The 17,970-nt window shown below is 37.4% G+C and overlaps 1 protein-coding gene across 2 annotated transcripts in view; it reads left to right on the forward strand.

Moving 5' to 3' along the window:
• The first annotated feature begins 1,828 nt into the window (after window positions 1-1,828).
• The window catches only part of LOC131429633 (proton-coupled amino acid transporter-like protein pathetic), a 65,895-nt gene continuing 49,753 nt past the window's right edge, over window positions 1,829-17,970 (forward strand). The window contains exon 1 of one of the 2 annotated variants that reach the window (XM_058593885.1): window positions 1,829-2,243. In XM_058593885.1, coding sequence (XP_058449868.1) covers window positions 2,178-2,243 — 66 coding nt within the window. In that variant the 5' untranslated portion in view covers window positions 1,829-2,177. The remainder of the gene's footprint in view (window positions 2,244-17,970) is intronic. The other variant, XM_058593884.1, reaches the window with a different exon arrangement.

Here is a 17,970-nt window from a genome sequence, read left to right on the forward strand (position 1 = left end):
TGAACTAATCGCATTTCTTCCTTCTCATTCTACGGAGCTTATTTTCTTGTTCCGATCAACAGTTAAACGTTCGTTGTGCCGATTCAAAATACGAGATACCGTAGATTGTACAGTAGGGTGCCAATATTTTGGGGTCATCTCTAATTTAGTAAAGCGGTAGTGGTCCAAAGTTTACGCACCTCTAAAAAGTTTTTAAGCAAAATGTGTGCTAAATCAGATATTCGCAAGTGGTGCGTTAAAGATTGAAAATTTTCGATCCTGAATCTTGAACTTTTGTGTTATCTTAAATTAGGAAAATATCGACTCTGGGACTTGATTTAAGATTTCTGAAATCGAAAAATATTTTGTGATACCGAATGTCTTTTTGACCGAATTTTTTTCATGATAACACCAGATCTTTCATGATCGAAAACTTTCAAGCTTTAATCGCCGGGCGTCACCACCTGCCCATACCCGATTGAGCTCAAAGGGTCATTTTTTTTGTGCTTTACGAAATTAGAGATGACTCCAAAATATTGGTACCCTATTGTACAGATCTCCAGCTTCCTGCCGATTCCGGTATTATGGGAGAGATCCGGATTTTCAAGGTACGGGCACAAAATTGTTTTACGCCACTTCTGCTCTTATGACTCCATCGACATCGTAACGATTCAAAAACGAATCCGTCGGGTTGTGTTTCAACGAGTGCTCATTGTTCATTCTTTCGTTAACCCGTCGGGGAATCAGCACCATTATGCGCATTATTTTACTTTTATAATTTTTTTTCTCATTTTTACTTCGTAGTATTTTCAATTGCGGAAGACTTCTCAGCATATACATCTGAGAACACTCAATCCTACCACGGGTTGGGAAGACGGATGTTTAGATAGTTTTGTCTCGAGGAAAACAATCTCGTTATCAACCTTCCCGACAGACAACAGCAGTACTTTCATTGTTCAAAATAATTAGTTTAATTGAAACATTCAAATCAATATTCCAACAACCAATAAGCAGTTATCAGTTGTTATCATCTTATCAGAACAAATCGTTTGTGAGCTAAACAGAAGCCTCTTGTTATATATAGTGACGGTCATTGATATTGAATATTTATGGAAACTTTAAAAATACTAGTTACTTAAATTCTTACCGCTCAAGCTCATTTTTTCTATTAAGTCTAATTGACTGTATTAAATGGATTTATTATGTTATGCCAAAAATTAAACATAAAATTCCAAATCTACAACAAAACGTGCATTGATCAAACGACATTTGTTCTTTCATGTCCAATTTTTTGTCTACAGTCCAAAAGTATGATGATGTTTCAGGTTTTCCAGGTTTTTTATTCCATGTACATATCAGACTTGTACACCCTATATCCATGTACCTTTCAAAAACTTAACACACATGTTCACTTTGACCATGCTGTGTTCTGCAGAATAGAAACTCTCTTTTTAACGGCCAGTTATAAACTTAAACGGACTTTTTATTGCCATATTTGAATTTCGCCATGTTCATAATTCTGAAGAATGTACTGAAATTTGGTAGCGTTTTATAGTACCTCGTCTTTCCTTAAATTCAGATACATGCTAAAACAAATTCACGCAAATAAATTTTAAGCGAAATTGCATCCCATTGTCGATTGCATGTTTAGTATCTATCCGAAGGCTAACCAGCCATTTAATATGGTGATCGTTTTCAGCCCTGCAAGCCACAATCTAGGCAGTGATTATTTGAAGGGGATCTCCTGCCGACAACGGATGTTTTCTGATTCAACAGCTGGGTGCTCACACAACCGAAGTGGTTCATAATTGAAATCTTTATGGCGTATAACTTTTTGTACATCACTGCGACAATCAATATCATGCACTCCGTCAGTACGATTTCGGACATGTCCCAGCGAGCAGTTGTAAGTTAGCTCGTGCGGTGGATGCAGAAACGATTGTCGACGGACTTTCCGATCGTATAAACCATACAACCTTGCTGCATACTCAACTGGCCCAACCGTGTCCTACACGCGGTAATAAAGTTTATCGTTAGTCTACTAATCCAAGCCTCTGAAAGTCACGAACAAATACCTACGAGCTGCCACTAACATATGTGTACAAATCGTCGACCGTGACAAACTTCTGGTCAGAATTGTGTTAATTTAAATTATCTCACACACTGTTATTAATTATTGCTAGTGTAGTACATTTCAAATGGAACCAGTTACCGTTAAAATTGATCCGCCAGAACAAAACGTCGAAAAAGGCAAAACCGAACAGGTAAGAGGATATTGATTTTAAAGTGATCGCGATTTATCTTAATTGACAATAATTTGTAACAAAAGGTCAAAATCGCTTCATAAAAGAAAACCATTTTGATTCTGTGTAGAGTTGGGAATCGAACCCAATGCATTCTGCGTGAAATAGAGCTACTTACTCATTACGCTTTGCCCGTCCCCGAACAGTGAAAAGTGAAAAGTGAAAAGTGAAAAGTGAAAAGTGAAAAGTGAAAAGTGAAAAGTGAAAAGTGAAAAGTGAAAAGTGAAAAGTGAAAAGTGAAAAGTGAAAAGTGAAAAGTGAAAAGTGAAAAGTGAAAAGTGAAAAGTGAAAAGTGAAAAGTGAAAAGTGAAAAGTGAAAAGTGAAAAGTGAAAAGTGAAAAGTGAAAAGTGAAAAGTGAAAAGTGAAAAGTGAAAAGTGAAAAGTGAAAAGTGAAAAGTGAAAAGTGAAAGGTGAAAAGTGAAAAGTGAAAAGTGAAAAGTGAAAAGTGAAAAGTGAAAAGTGAAAAGTGAAAAGTGAAAAGTGAAAAGTGAAAAGTGAAAAGTGAAAAGTGAAAAGTGAAAAGTGAAAAGTGAAAAGTGAAAAGTGAAAAGTGAAAAGTGAAAAGTGAAAAGTGAAAAGTGAAAAGTGAAAAGTGAAAAGTGAAAAGTGAAAAGTGAAAAGTGAAAAGTGAAAAGTGAAAAGTGAAAAGTGAAAAGTGAAAAGTGAAAAGTGAAAAGTGAAAAGTGAAAAGTGAAAAGTGAAAAGTGAAAAGTGAAAAGTGAAAAGTGAAAAGTGAAAAGTGAAAAGTGAAAAGTGAAAAGTGAAAAGTGAAAAGTGAAAAGTGAAAAGTGAAAAGTGAAAAGTGAAAAGTGAAAAGTGAAAAGTGAAAAGTGAAAAGTGAAAAGTGAAAAGTGAAAAGTGAAAAGTGAAAAGTGAAAAGTGAAAAGTGAAAAGTGAAAAGTGAAAAGTGAATATATAAAATATTTTGGAGACCGCGAATTCGCGAAATAATCACCAGAAACGGTTGTAAAATCAATGTCAAGGTGTTCTGATTTTGATGAAGCTTCGTACAAATCTTCGACGGGGAAAACCGTTGATTTTACGTGGATAGAGCTCGTCGGATCAAAGACTGATTCTATTCAAGACTGATTGTTTATAGTAATTCCAATCCATTTAAAGTTGATCTAAATCTATAAATAACATTCATTTTTGCAGTGCATATTTCTTTTAAAGTGCCCAACAGAATTTCTAGAACTTCTATTTGAGCATCATTGGTAAGCAATTTGAAGTTTTGGAGTCACCACCATTTGAAGTTAAAATACATCCACCCTTATTAACAATCAGTTTTAAGTCGAAGTGGTCTGTAAATTCGTGCAAAATAAATGGCTTGTCATTCTCAAAACATGTAAACAGTTTTCTCTAGATTTGAGTATGTGAAGTCTGATGACTTTCTACCCGTTTCTGGAATTGCTAGAATAAAGATAAGTAGATTACAAGTATAAACATACTGTATTAGAAACAGATTCCAGAATACAGCCCTGTACATATAGCAAATAAAGTCAATTGAAGCTTTCAAACATTCAACATACATGCAGGAGCAATGTTTGTGTGATTTTAAAGCTTAAAAGCTCTCATAGCTTGCTCACATGAAAATTCTCTCATTCTTTGATCCGACGAGCTTTCCATTCATAACAATCAGTTTCGAGTAGCAGAAGATGCCGCACGAGACCGATAAATTTGTGCTGGTGGTCGTGAGTTCACAAAACTGTTGCAAACGATTCCAATTAAACGAAGGTGGATGGCCATGTGCTCAGATCTGTGACATTACTCAGACCAGCAGGAGAACGATCGGCGGATCGAAAAATCGCTGTAAAAAGGCCGGCCGGTCGTAGATCGGCATGAAAGAAAAGAGATACGACGTTTTTTTAATGAAAACTGTTCAATGAACAATATTGCACCGCCGTCGCTCCAGTTTAGAGTTTGTGCGTGTAAAGTGATTGGATTTTGTTTGGGTTTGTGTGAAGAAAGTGACGTCATGGAAAATTTATCGTACCTGGACGGGTGTTTCGATTCACTTTGTAACATGCGATGCACAGGATTTGTAGGTCGCATACCTTCAAAGAGAGAGAAACAATCATGTAGGAGAAGGAAACTTGGAATTGTTTATGTTTTGATTGCTACATCGTGTCAGGTTCAAAACAGTGCTTGATTTGACTACGATGAAGAATGTTTCTTAGATTGTGTTTGTGGCGTTATTTATAGTTTGATGGAAATTTTTGCTACTTCGTTATTCCCACAGCATTCACTCAATTAGGATGCGATTCGCATAAAGACCGATATTGGTGCTACATTTTCGCACGATGAAATATTATATTCGTTACAATCGTATAGCCCGATAATTTTTTTATTGAACATATCCCTAAATAGATTGTTATGTGTAAATTACAATAAAGGAGTTATACCAAACCGCTTTAGTAAACCAGTTGGTGGTTCAAATTGCGTTAAATCGATTGAAGATACTTAGTTTTGATTTCGACTCTTATCAATTGAAATAAATTGATGCTTTGAAATGGTACCCTATCTCTATTCACTTGAGCATCAAGGTCATAGTGCAAACTTTGAACAGTTATTCCGTTCCAGTCGAGCAAAGTGTGTGCAAGAATCAAAATTAAAATTAATATTGATTGAAATTGACGACTGATCACACTGTGCGTGTACGCCAACTCGCAAATGGGGTAGCGTGGTTTTTTCGGACTTTCTGTCTCTTAGATGTAATATATCAAAATTAGAATTAGAAAAACTTTAATCTTCGAGAGTCTTATCAACATTCACGAGAACCAAAAAAATGCTAAAGACACTAATGGATTGAATTTTGAAAACTACTGTAACAAAAAATCTTACTATCTCAAATTATCATCTGTCTAAAAAACTTTCAAAATAAATATTTGTTCACTAAACGAATCCTAAATGGAGGACGGGTATAGCGTGATGGGTAAGTCGATGCCTTTCACGCAGCCCGCCTGGGTTCGATTCCCAACCCCGCACATAGGGTCAGAAAGTTTTTCTGGCCCGAAGAGGCGAATGACATTAATGTTAAAACCTCTATAATTGAAAAAAAAGAATCCTAAATGGTTGGAATAAGTTTGACTACTTCAACAATATCGTAAATTAAAACAGTAATATATTTATTCTGTTTCGGATATGGTGAAACTGATGCCAACGTAGATCGCATACGAATGCAGATCCACTGCAGAAGAGAAAACATGTCAACAAAGTCTCCAGTCTGACAAATAAAAAAAAACTTCTTCCCAAATTTCGATTTCATTCATTTATTTATTTATATATATTTTAATCAACAGATAAACTAAAGTCCCAATGATTATTTCTAAGAATATTAAAAATATTCGCTTTTATTCTGCTACGAGGAAAACGGAAGTCGAATCCCATAGATACGCTATTGAAGGTTCGCTGCAATCCAATAACGGCACCGTTGATTCCGTAGTTCAGGAATCAGAACAAATTGGCTCAAATGGCACGTTCCCCTTGATATTTGGAGATTTGTGCCTTGCCATCAATATGTTTTTAGCATCATTTTCCCGATATATAAGAGGGAAGGATTGAAAGGAAATGGTAAGGGTTGGACTAGGAGGATGGGAAAAATTGACGACACAAAAACACATAAAAGCAGAAGTAAATTCTGCACCCCTAAGGGATGCTGAACAATCTGCTGAGGATAACATTTAGTGGAAGTAGAAGGAAATTCTGAACCTCAACGAGGTCCAGAACAGTCTGCTGTTAATAAAACCTCCAACCCCCGAGAGGATTTAGAGATCTTACAAAAGCGACACCATTCTGCACTCCCGGAAGAATGCAGAACGACTCGCAGTATGTAAGAGCAGAAGTGAATTCGGTACCCCCCAAAGGATGCCAAACAATCTGCTAAACCCTATTTAAGGTGAATACAGAAGGGATTCATTCACTCCAGGAAGAACGATGAACCCTTCTGACTATAGCTCCTTACCACATTGGGTGAGAAACGAGAGAATATCCTTCAATTTTAGCTCCGCATACACAGACTCAACCATGTATGGAGAACCAAAAAACCCGGTTACGTAGCTGCGTCAATGCGGGACAGTTACATATCAGATGATATGAAGTACCATAATCGCATTTACACAAATCACACGAATAATACTCAGCACGTTGAATAGTAGCCATGTGATAATTGAGTTTGCAATGTCCAGTCAGAGCTCTGACCAGAATACTTCAATGATACTTGGAGAAATGCAGTAGACACTTTGACATTTTCAGATTTAAATCTGGTAGAAATGCTTTTGTCTGAGCGCAAGTTTGCAAGCTGCGTCAGTAGCTGGCATGTTTGGATGCAGCCCAAGAACGTATCTTGTGCTTTATACAACTAGTTGAAAGTGGTAAAGCTGGTTCAGGACCAACGAAATCATTCGTTGCACCAGCTCTAGCCAACTCATCAGCCCATTCATTTCCAGTAATACCAGAATGGCCGGGTACCCATAAGAAGTAAACAGCATTTGAAATGCTGAGATCTTCAATTTGAGTTCGACATGCGATCACTAGATTCGACCGTGAGTCATTCGAACTGAGTGTTTTTAAGGCTGCCTGACTGTCGGAACAAAAATAAATTCGTTTACCACAGATCCTCTGCTGAAGTGCCGATTGTACTCCACACAGAATTGCGTAGATTTCTGCTTGGAACACAGTACAGTATCTACCAAGTGAATGAGACTGCTCCAGCCTCATTTCACGACAGTAGACACCAGCACCAGCACGACCATTCAACAGAGAACCGTAAAACAAACTATGTGTTCCTCAAGTTGTCGTTCCAGACAACCAGACAACCATTCCTAACGAAGAGGATAGCTCACATTGAATGTTTTAAAAGGAAAACTGCATGTGAGAGTTAGGTCACTAGGAGCGAGTAAATACTCATCCCACGTAACCATTTGAGACCACAAGCGAGTGTGGCTAGTAGCATAATCCAAAGGGTTACTGTTCCAAAGCCTATAACCTTAAGACGGTATGCACAAGATAATGCTTCTTGTTTTAGGAACACATGTAGTGGTTTAATGCACAGTAGCGCCTCTAGAGCAGCAGTAGGAGTTGTCGTGAATGCTCCTGTCATCGCCATTAGGACCATCCTTTGGAGATGATTTAGCTTTGACTGAACTGTCGCGACTTCTCCTTTCTGCCACCATACAAGACATCCATATGCTAAAATTGGTCTAACAATAGTTGTGTAGATCCAATGAATATATCTGGGTTTGAGTCCCCACGATTTTACAAAAGCTCGTCTGCATTGGCCGAAAGCCACGCAAGCTCTTTCAATCCTGAAGTCAATGTGAGCAGACCAATTCAGTTTTGAGTCAAGAATAACCCCGACGTATTTAACTTGATCGACCACAGTGACCCCTGAACCAAAGAACTGCAACGGACGAGCTTCTGTAATTATCCTACGATGAGTGAAAAGCACCATTGATGTTTTGCCCGGATTTACAGATAATCCAACCTGACAACACCATTGTTCAACAGATCGCAGGGCTTGCTGCATTAAATCAAAGAGAGTGTTAATGCTTATACCGGTCATCAATAAATGATAATCGTCGGCAAAACCATAAGTCGGAAATCCGAGGTTATTAAGTTTCCTTAACAAACTATCAGTGACTAGGTTCCATAAAAGTGGGGATAGTACACCACCTTGAGGAAAAACCCAAGATATTCCGTTCACGACTGCAATGTTTAACCTCCTGCAGCCATTCAGCCATCGGCACGGAAATACACCTTGACTTAGGAGTTCCTATTTTTGTGGCCTTTTACGACATGGAACAGGAAACCAGTGGATCAATTCTTGGTAAAAAATAATTCCGCCGGATGCCACACGGCTTACCTGTTTGGTGGACTTATACCACCGGTACAGGTGGACCGTAGCGTTATTCTTAGCCAGTTGGGAAACCGCTACCGACACTACACGGCTATCTAGGCTGCTCAGAGAGGGAAGTTAACATTGATGGTCAACTTCCATGGATCCACTGCAGAAGAGAAAACATGTCAACAAAGTCTCCAGTCTGACAAATAAAAAAAAACTTCTTCCCAAATTTCGATTTCATTCATTTATTTATTTATATATATTTTAATCAACAGATAAACTAAAGTCCCAATGATTATTTCTAAGAATATTAAAAATATTCGCTTTTATTCTGCTACGAGGAAAACGGAAGTCGAATCCCATAGATACGCTATTGAAGGTTCGCTGCAATCCAATAACGGCACCGTTGATTCCGTAGTTAGTACGACGAAGAGGCATTCTGAGGAGGTTGTTGTTGCGAAGAGCTCTAGAACGAACATTGATGTTGATTTGACTAAGTAGTGCAGGGTAATCAATATTGTTCGTCAAAATATCGGCAATTAGCATTTCACGGAGCAGATCTCGGCGTACTTGCAGAGTATCGAGTCCGATAAGCATCCCACGGCTTTCATAACTAGGCAGCTGGTGAGGGTTATTCCAGGGCAAACGACGAAGGGCGAAAGGAACGAATCTGCGCTGTATTGATTCAAGTCTTAAAGCTCCATTATGAGTGAGGGTTCCATACTGATGAACAATATTCGAGTGTTGACCATACAAGCGAGCAGTAGAGAGATTTCAAACAGTATACAGTAAAGTGCTTAGCGGTTCTCATGACAAGTCCTAGACAACGAGAAGCCTTTGCCACGGCGTACGAATATGCTGCTTGTAATTCAATTGTTCGTCGAAAAGAACGCCAAGATCTTTGACACAATTGACTCTATCAATCACTGATCCTCGAAGGCAATAATTGAAACGAATAGGTGTTTTTTTTTCGTGTGAAGATGGTAATCGAGCATTTGCTGATATTTAGCGTCATTTTATTAATTTCACACCACTCGGAGAAAATTTCAAGCTCACTCTGAAGGAACTAGGCATCTTCAAGAGTCTTGATAATTTGTAGTGAATATCGTGATTAATCGTGAACCTTTCAATGAATAGTTCACGTCGTTGAAATACAGTATAAATATCAGTGGTCCGAGATGACTGCCTTGTGGAATACCAGAAAAAGCAAAAAATTCCTTGGAAACGTTTTCATTGATCTTAACCGCCAGCCGTCGATTGCAAAGATACGATTGAATTCACCGAAGAATGTTGGAACCGAAGCCCAGTCTGTCCAAGTTGGCTATTGTGATAGCGTGATTGATTTTATCAAAAGCAGCAGAGAGATCCGTGTAGAAAACGTCCGTTTGATGACCTTTAGACATAGCATCCGTTATAAACGTCGTGGACGTTAGTAGGTTAGTGGCAGTTGAGCGTTTCGGCATGAACCGTGTTGAGTTTCTACGATGTACTGCTTGCAGTGATTAAAAATAGGCTCCAGAACGACAAGCTCAAACAATTAGGAATGGCCCTAAGAGCGGTGATACCACGGTAACTGTCGATGTACTTCTTGTCTCCTTTTTAGTACACAGGAAACATATAAGCATATTTCCAAATATCAGGAAATACTCCAGTCATGAGTGACAGTCGGAACAGAAGACATAGAGGTACTATAATACCACTAGAGCATCGCTTCAAAATAACTGCCGGGTCCAGCAGAGTGTGAAGACTTCATTTTTGCGACTGCTGTTTTTTCGGAACTTGCGCATATGTTGATTGAATTCATTGACTGTCCCAAAACGGGAACGTTAAGTGCAGCCCGGGTGATTTGGTAAGGTGCTAAGATTTCTCTAGAAAATATCTCAGAGAATTTCTTCATGAACATTTCGCAAATTTCCTGCATGCTAGAACTTGTCTGTTCATTTTGAAACATAGATGAAGAAAGATCTGACTCCTTCCTTTGCTCGTTAACGTGCTTACAAAAGAATGCATTGGATCAGCAAACAGAAAACCATCGGAAGCTGTGAGCCATTTTAAGCTTGGGTAGTTGAAATTACCGACGATAAGTATTTCATCTGCCGGATGCATATGGGCAGCAATGACATCTTCTATCGACTGAATATGCGAGTCAATCAATGAAAATCAAACAGAAATTTTAGCTAATAATTAGCCGTCCTTTCAAGCGGCGGTGAATAGCAACGAGTACACCACCACCAAAACTCTTCTAACATGCATTACAATCGCCATGGAAAATTTCATAATTGGTACCAAATGCTATACCTATTTTATGCATCAATGTAGCAAAACAATTGTTCCAACGGCATACCAACATTCAACACCACTTTTATGTCACAATTGCTCGTTGTCCTCAAGAAAAATGCTTCAGTTTCAGCGATAGTTATTCGATGCAAATCCCTTGCCAACAAACTTTGTTTTTAAAATCTAAGAGCAGAAAGTAGTCGCTGAGGGCAAAATCTGGCTGATTTTGCGAATGTGATATCAACCCAATTTTCAATTCATGGAATTAAGCCATCGTAACAATAATTTGTTTTTGATAAGCTGTGAGAGAACGCGAAAACAATTTCATCACTTACAAGTGCTGATACAAAATTGTGAATACACATCCTTCCTTATTTACGGTATCGGTAATCTCCTGTAATTTCACTTTTCGATTATCTATAATGAAGGGATGCGGTTTTGAGAAGATTTCTTTACTTGTGCCGATTTTTTTCATTAAAACACTAATAAACCGAACATGATTAGATTTTGACAGATGACATCTGAAGGATATCTCTATTGAACGCTTGAGGAATTTTTAATTAGTTACGCCATCTGTCTATCAGACTGGAAACTTATTGACCGACACATACATTTTCATTACGTTGTCATAAAAATTTTATAATTTCATAATGTATTGAGTGAATATGCAATTCACCGCATCAAATGATAATGCGAACATTGCATCAAAATATATTTATGCTTTAATCGACCCTGATTAATACTGATGCCTTTCTCATTGGAGTTTATATGAAGAATCTTTGAAATTTCCATTTTGGAATCTTTTGACCACTATTTTCGGAGCTCTTGAAACCAAGACCGACGAACTTTAAATGAAAACTCTCTGCTAGTACAAATAGTTTCGATAGAAATGTTTAAGATGTCGTACCATTTTTACATTCCCCTTTTTATAGCGCTTTGATATTTTGAAGACCTATCTCCCAGTAATTCCGGAATCGAAAGTCGATTGAAAATATAGTTCAATTGCAGTCGAAGGTATGTGAATTCCATTCCTGAGTTTCTGACTCCTACTTCGGGTGCTTCCGGATCGGAAAGGCTGTAATTAGTTTGTCTGACCATCAACTACCAAGACTTACAAGTTAGGATGCGCTGTTATGGGCCACAAAACATATACCAGAATCGACAGCAATCAGTCGGAATGACGGAAGCTCTTGTGGTCCCATAGCAATAGCTATTGAATATTATCCAAACCCAACTGGCGTGACCGGAGTTACAGAAATGAAGTGGAAACAATTGACAGAATTCTCACACAAACGGCTGAACCAATCTTAATGTATCAAACTCAGTATGACTTCATCGGTCCTACATTTTCAATTTCGGAAATAACGGACATAGAGTTTATAAGAGGCCCAATAAAACTCACATCTATTACTAAGAGGTTTCAGAATCTGTTTACCTGGTTCTAGATTCATAAAAATGGTCTGGTGACTTTATCGGTGACTTCAGCTGAAATGGGTGCGAACCAAACGGAGTTTGAAGTTCACGTCAGTGATTTCCTTTAACACTTGAAGAGACTTTAGTTAATTGAGTCATTTTTAAATTTGTTTGTGGCACATTTAATGTTGCGGGATTAATGCTACCTAACAATGAACAAATTAAACAATTTATATGCATACAAATCAGAAATAGAGCTCTACATTAAAAACTAATTGTTTACCTTTTTTATGTAATCGATGGAAATGGAAAATTATATCTGTTTTTAAATTTTTATGTCAATCTTAAGATCATTTATGTAATCTATATTGGGACAGTTTATTTTTTTTGTAAATTCTCACGGAAAAACATCCTACTTCGCATACACGCATTTCGTTATGTATTATGGCTGAATTCCACGCTCTTGCCAAAAGCAGTATACTGAACAACAAGTAGCAGAACAACGGCTCGGTAGTTTTTTTGCATTGCCTTTTGTTTGTACAATGATTTCATCACTCTTTCTTCCTTCTGGCGAAACGAGTGAAATGAAGGAATATGTGACCAGTAACAAAAGGCAAAGACATCATATTAACAAGATATCCAGCTCTCACATTTCTCGAACAAATTATTGGCAACAACATTTTTTGCGAGCATGGCGCCCTCAAGCGAGTCCGCATCGAATCTCGTACACAGAAGTAGGGGAGAGAAATGTCAAACTCGTGCGCGCCAAAATAGCAGCACTGCGCACCCATATAATTGACATGATAAGTTGAATGTGACACCGTGCGATGGCGTTGCTAAACTGAAGATTGATTTCGCTCCAAGCTGACAGGGTCTGCAAAAGGTAAGCTCTTCCATTCATGTTGATTCTCGTCTTGATGCCTAGATATGAAATCAGAACACGTGCAAATATGAAATAAAATTTCGTCCATAATTAATCCTAGTAAGGAACGTTCTTTGTGTACATTTTTTATGCAAAATAGTTCAAGTTAGGAGCCCGATCAATGTACTGATGTATGTAGTCGGTTATCATGCAGGAAACATTAGTTTGATTGTTGAATCCTCAGACAGGTTTTAGAAAAAAATATGGTAAAATCTAATTCATCTTTTCATGAGAACGGATTTAATATGAAACTTTTTCGGATTACTTTAACATCCGGAGTATTTTTTTTCTCTTTATTTTACGTTACGCTAGGCAGACGTAACGTTAATGCTATTTGCAAAACACTTATTTGATATTTTACTTTGGTATATAGTGCGGTGCCTAGCGATTTATGTTGAACCGTCAGGTCGGAGGTCTAAGACGAAACGTAAAACCCAGTGAAATTGGTTATGTGCACCTAGCATAAATTACGGGGTAAAAACCCTTTACCTCTCAAACTTATCCGGAGTATGTTTCTTGTAAAATAATATTCTACACACCAAGAAGGTTTCAATGTAAAAGCAATGAATCAATTACTATTTCTTAATAAAACAATCATTACTAATTTCAATTTCGTCTCAAACATAGCTCTCTGCACATTACTTTGCAATGATATTTCAATGTAACCCACACAGTGGTCCCAAAAGGGGATTTTAGCAAGACAAAAGTATTATCTTTAATACTTAATAGCGAAAACATTTTTGTCGCGCTAGTTTTCCATTTCGGTCCGCTATGCATTGTACGGCCATGTGAGATAACGTAATATCTTCCGGAAATATGTGCACGATCATCAGTTTGATAAGTGTCATTGTTTAAACATTTCGTTCGCGGACGAATGATTTGGCATTTCATGTATGGGAGATTCTAAATTTAACTGTCGCGCCATTTAATTAAAGCATTCTGTCAATCACTGATATTTACAGTCTGGACTTCAATACGGTAGTTGAATCAATACAAGCAATTTGAAAATACATTAAGAGTTGTTTTGAAATGACTCATGAATCTTCATCTATTTGAACTATAGGGTCACAATTCTTCGAACTGGTTTTAATATTACAATTTTGACATATCACCGACGTCAATAAAATGTTCAAGATAATTTCACTTGAATAATATGCTCGAAAAATTGTTAGTGAAATCGATAGTTTTTTCACGATTGCGTGACAGATTGTTTGAGATAATTTTACTGAAAAAGTGTAGTAAAATTTCAATCCGATAAAGATCACAGAATAAAAAAACATAGAGTATATTTATGAATTTTATTCACAGTAATAAAGAAATATTATTGAAACAGCATTAAATCTACCCGTCAAACGACCACAACTAGATTAAATCCGGGTATACATAAACGATAAATAAATAAATTAGGATTGAACACATGGTATGATAACAAGAGCTCATGAACTAAGCTACGCTGAGCTGAAGTAGAGTGTCTGTAGTTGCACCACAGATAACAGACATCTAATCTCTTACAAACTTTTTTAAACAACAACGGTTTTGCACGCATGATTTACCTTTGTATGCAAGCTCGATAGCAAGAGTCCATAAGCGATTGTTGAGCTGCTCACAACGCCTCTACAGGCGAATTGCTACATTGCTACGTGTTGATTACTTCACCATTAAATTTCTTACACACATTTAGATCTCTACTAATTTAATGCAATAAATTTATTCGCTAATACGAGAAATGGCCCCTGCCGGAATCGGAAACGGAAAAAAAGTTTGACAAATATTATGGGGCTGTTGATTACACCGTGAGATCAAATACAATAAAATCAAATTATATGAGATATTTTGTTACAAATCATATGAGATATTGTGTAGAAATTATGAATGCTAAAACCTTAATAAGGGTTAGACCAGACCTTGTCAGCTTGGAGCGAAATCAATCTTCAGCTCAGCAACGCCATCGCAACGCTATTTTGGCGCGCACGAAATTAACATTTCTCTCCCCTAATTCTATGTACAAGATTCGATGCCTCGCCTGATGGTCGTTTCACAATAACCCTTTCGACAAAATGACCCTTCCGGCGAAAAAACCCTTTCGACGAAATGACTTTCGGCGAAATGGCATTCGTCGAAATGACTTTGACCCGCTCCCTACGAAGTGTTATAAACGTCGCTCTTTTGTAAGTTATAGGTGTTACCAAGCGTTACTTTTATGTAAGTTATAGACGTTACATGCGTGATTGTTTTGTAAGTTAAAGGTGTTACGAAGCGCTACGTGCTTTACTTTTTTCTTAAATGATATACTTTACGAAGCGTTACATGCGTTATTTTTTGTAAGTTATAGACTTTACATGCAAGATATTTTTGTAAGTAATAGGTGTTACGAAGCGTTACATGCATTACTTTCTTGTTAATCATAGGCGTCACATGTGATATTTTAAGTGAGTTGAAGGTGTTACGGAGCGTTACGAAGCGGCACATGTAGTTACTTTCTTATAAGTTATAGGCGTTACGAAACGATAAATGCGTTACTTTTTTGTAAGTTATATGTGATACGAAGTGTCACATGCGTTACATTTCAGTAAGTTATAGGCGTTACATGCGTTATTTTTTTGTAAGTTATAGGCGTTACGAAGCGTTACATGCATTACTTTTTTGTAAGTTATAGACTATTTTTAACTGGAGCTGTTAGCGGAATATATTCAATAGTTGCACTATTTATGTACCATTTAATTCCACTATTTCACTGTCACGTTATTACACTTTCACAGAGTCACTATACTTTAATGAAGCATAACAAACGTTACAATACAGATACACGTATTTCGGAATGTTATCTACATCCTTCTTCAGTGTATCGGTTATAAAAAAATATAGTGGAATTAAATGGTACATAAATAGTACAACTATTGAAATTATAGACGTTACGAAGCGGTACATGCGTTACTTTATGAAAGTTATATGTGTTAGGAAGTGTCACATGCCTTTTTTTACAGTAAGTTATAGGCGTTACATGCGTTACTTTTTTGTAAGTTACAGGTGTAACGAAGCGTTACATGCGTTACTTTTTTGTAAGTTATAGACGTTACGAAGCGTTACATGCGTTACTTTATGTAAGTTATATGTGTTACGAAGTGTCACATGCGTTATTTTTCAGTAAGTTATATACGTTACATGCGTTGCTTTTTTAAAAGTTATAGGTGTAACGAAGCGTTACATGCGTTACTTTTTTTGGAAATGTGGGTGTTACGAAGCGTTACATGCGTTAGTTTTATGTAAGTTCTGGGCGTTACGAACAGCAAGAAAAAAAAATTTTGGGAAATATTGTGGGGCTTTTGATCCTGTCAAAACTCCACTGCCGATAAAGCACGCATGAAATGGAGGATGAAACCGGGGAAAAATAAATGACAATAATAATAATACATAAAATTGTACTAGACAACCGAGACCGAGTTAAGCAAGATTCTGCAGATGAGAAAGATGTCCTGCCGCTAGATCCTGCACATACCTGTTTAGGTCTAGAAAGTCGAACGCAAGCGCACTTCGAGTACATGTTTGGCTGAATCCATTATTATACGCCAGAGAACAGAATGATTACCCGACAATAGTCGAAACGGCACAAGTGCCTCGAAGGGCGTCTTAATGGGACGGAAAGATCACTATGTCGGTAGTATACTTTTGGAAGACCACCTCAAATGAAAAAGCCAGTATTAGCGTACATTAATGAAGCGATTGAAGACCGAAATCGCTGTGAAATGGCCTGACATGAAGTCATGTGCATATGTACCATAGTTAAAATCAATGGTTTAGGTTTCAATTACCCTCGTTCACCTGGTTTGGTTTCCTCGTACTGTTAATTTATTTCTGAAAAATTTATGTGAGTTTCGTTGTGTTTTCCAGACCACTACTTCCGGAAACTGAATCCGAAATCAGTTCAGCCAAAGTAAATTTCTATGACCATCTACTAAAATGACCTATAGATTTAGAAGATGTTTTCAGTCCTACACGAATCGGCTGTGCTACTCTATGCAGTGAATTGTTGTCATTTAAAGTAGGAATGTAAATGATCTCAGAATATATGGTATCATGACAAGTATTTAGAAGATCTTAGACATGTGTTAAAGAAATAACATGACAATAAACGTAAAGAAATATTATACAAATTCTTCTCTCGGGCACAGTCACAAATTTTATTTGAATACTCGATAATGACAGATTCAGTGGAAAAGTTTAAAATGTCTGTTGAAAACGTCGGTCGGCTTGATCATAGATTTACTGATTTTTTTTAAATGTTGCATTATTATTGTCGTTTATTCATTCCCAGCAATGAGATGATTTTTTTTCCTTTACCAGTGAACAAGTTTATTGCACCGTAGATCAAGAATATTTTCGATCAGTAAGCAAAGTCTTGATATTACATTCCTATTGATCAATTTGGCCATTCTGGTTCAGTAGACTACGCAGCCGATTCTTGGCGATTCTCTTTCGATTATCACGGAGCTGTTATTGAAATTTCTATAAAGTTTCCAAAATCAATCGAAAGTTTGAGGCTTCGGCTTGAAAATAACGCGAGTAGTTAAGCATCTAATATAAAAGCAATCTGGTAATTTGCGAAAGGAAAGGAAACTAAGCGAAACTGACATTTGCAGTTGTGGCCTTTGGTCGTGGGACGATCGAATTAAAGAAACCAATTCGGGTGTTCAGAAACGAAGACTTTGGTATTCGTTTCTCACATAAAAACCATTCTTATTACAAACAAACTCAAATTGGTATATCCACTCGAAACCTCCTCATTCTGATACTGTATACTAATAATTAAAAATCAGTGATAATATAATTACAATGCATCAATCATATTAAAACCGGATTCTCTTTGTTAAGACGAATTTAAATAGAAATATTATCATTTGAACTTTATATCTCCGCTATTACTAAACATCAACCATCCTGCATCAGAACGAAGAGAGTTTTGAAAGAGCCGCGAGCAGCAGTGGTTTCGAACCGCTACTATCAACATCTGCTACGCGTCTATGCCGAACACGCACCACAGGAATCCTCGCACACATCCAGTGAAAATCTGCGACAACTTTTCGTTTGTTGTCTCGTCGCACCGGAGAGCGATACGCAACCGATGCGGCGTACGTACGCGTGACACAATTCTTGTCACACGTCCCGGTCGGCGGCGGTGAAGCACCTCGAAAGTCGCATGTCAACAGTGCGCACACCACCATAAGAACGCATTGTAGCG

Source organism: Malaya genurostris, chromosome 2 (assembly GCF_030247185.1).
Source record: "Malaya genurostris strain Urasoe2022 chromosome 2, Malgen_1.1, whole genome shotgun sequence".
NCBI classification, from domain to species: domain Eukaryota; kingdom Metazoa; phylum Arthropoda; class Insecta; order Diptera; family Culicidae; genus Malaya; species Malaya genurostris.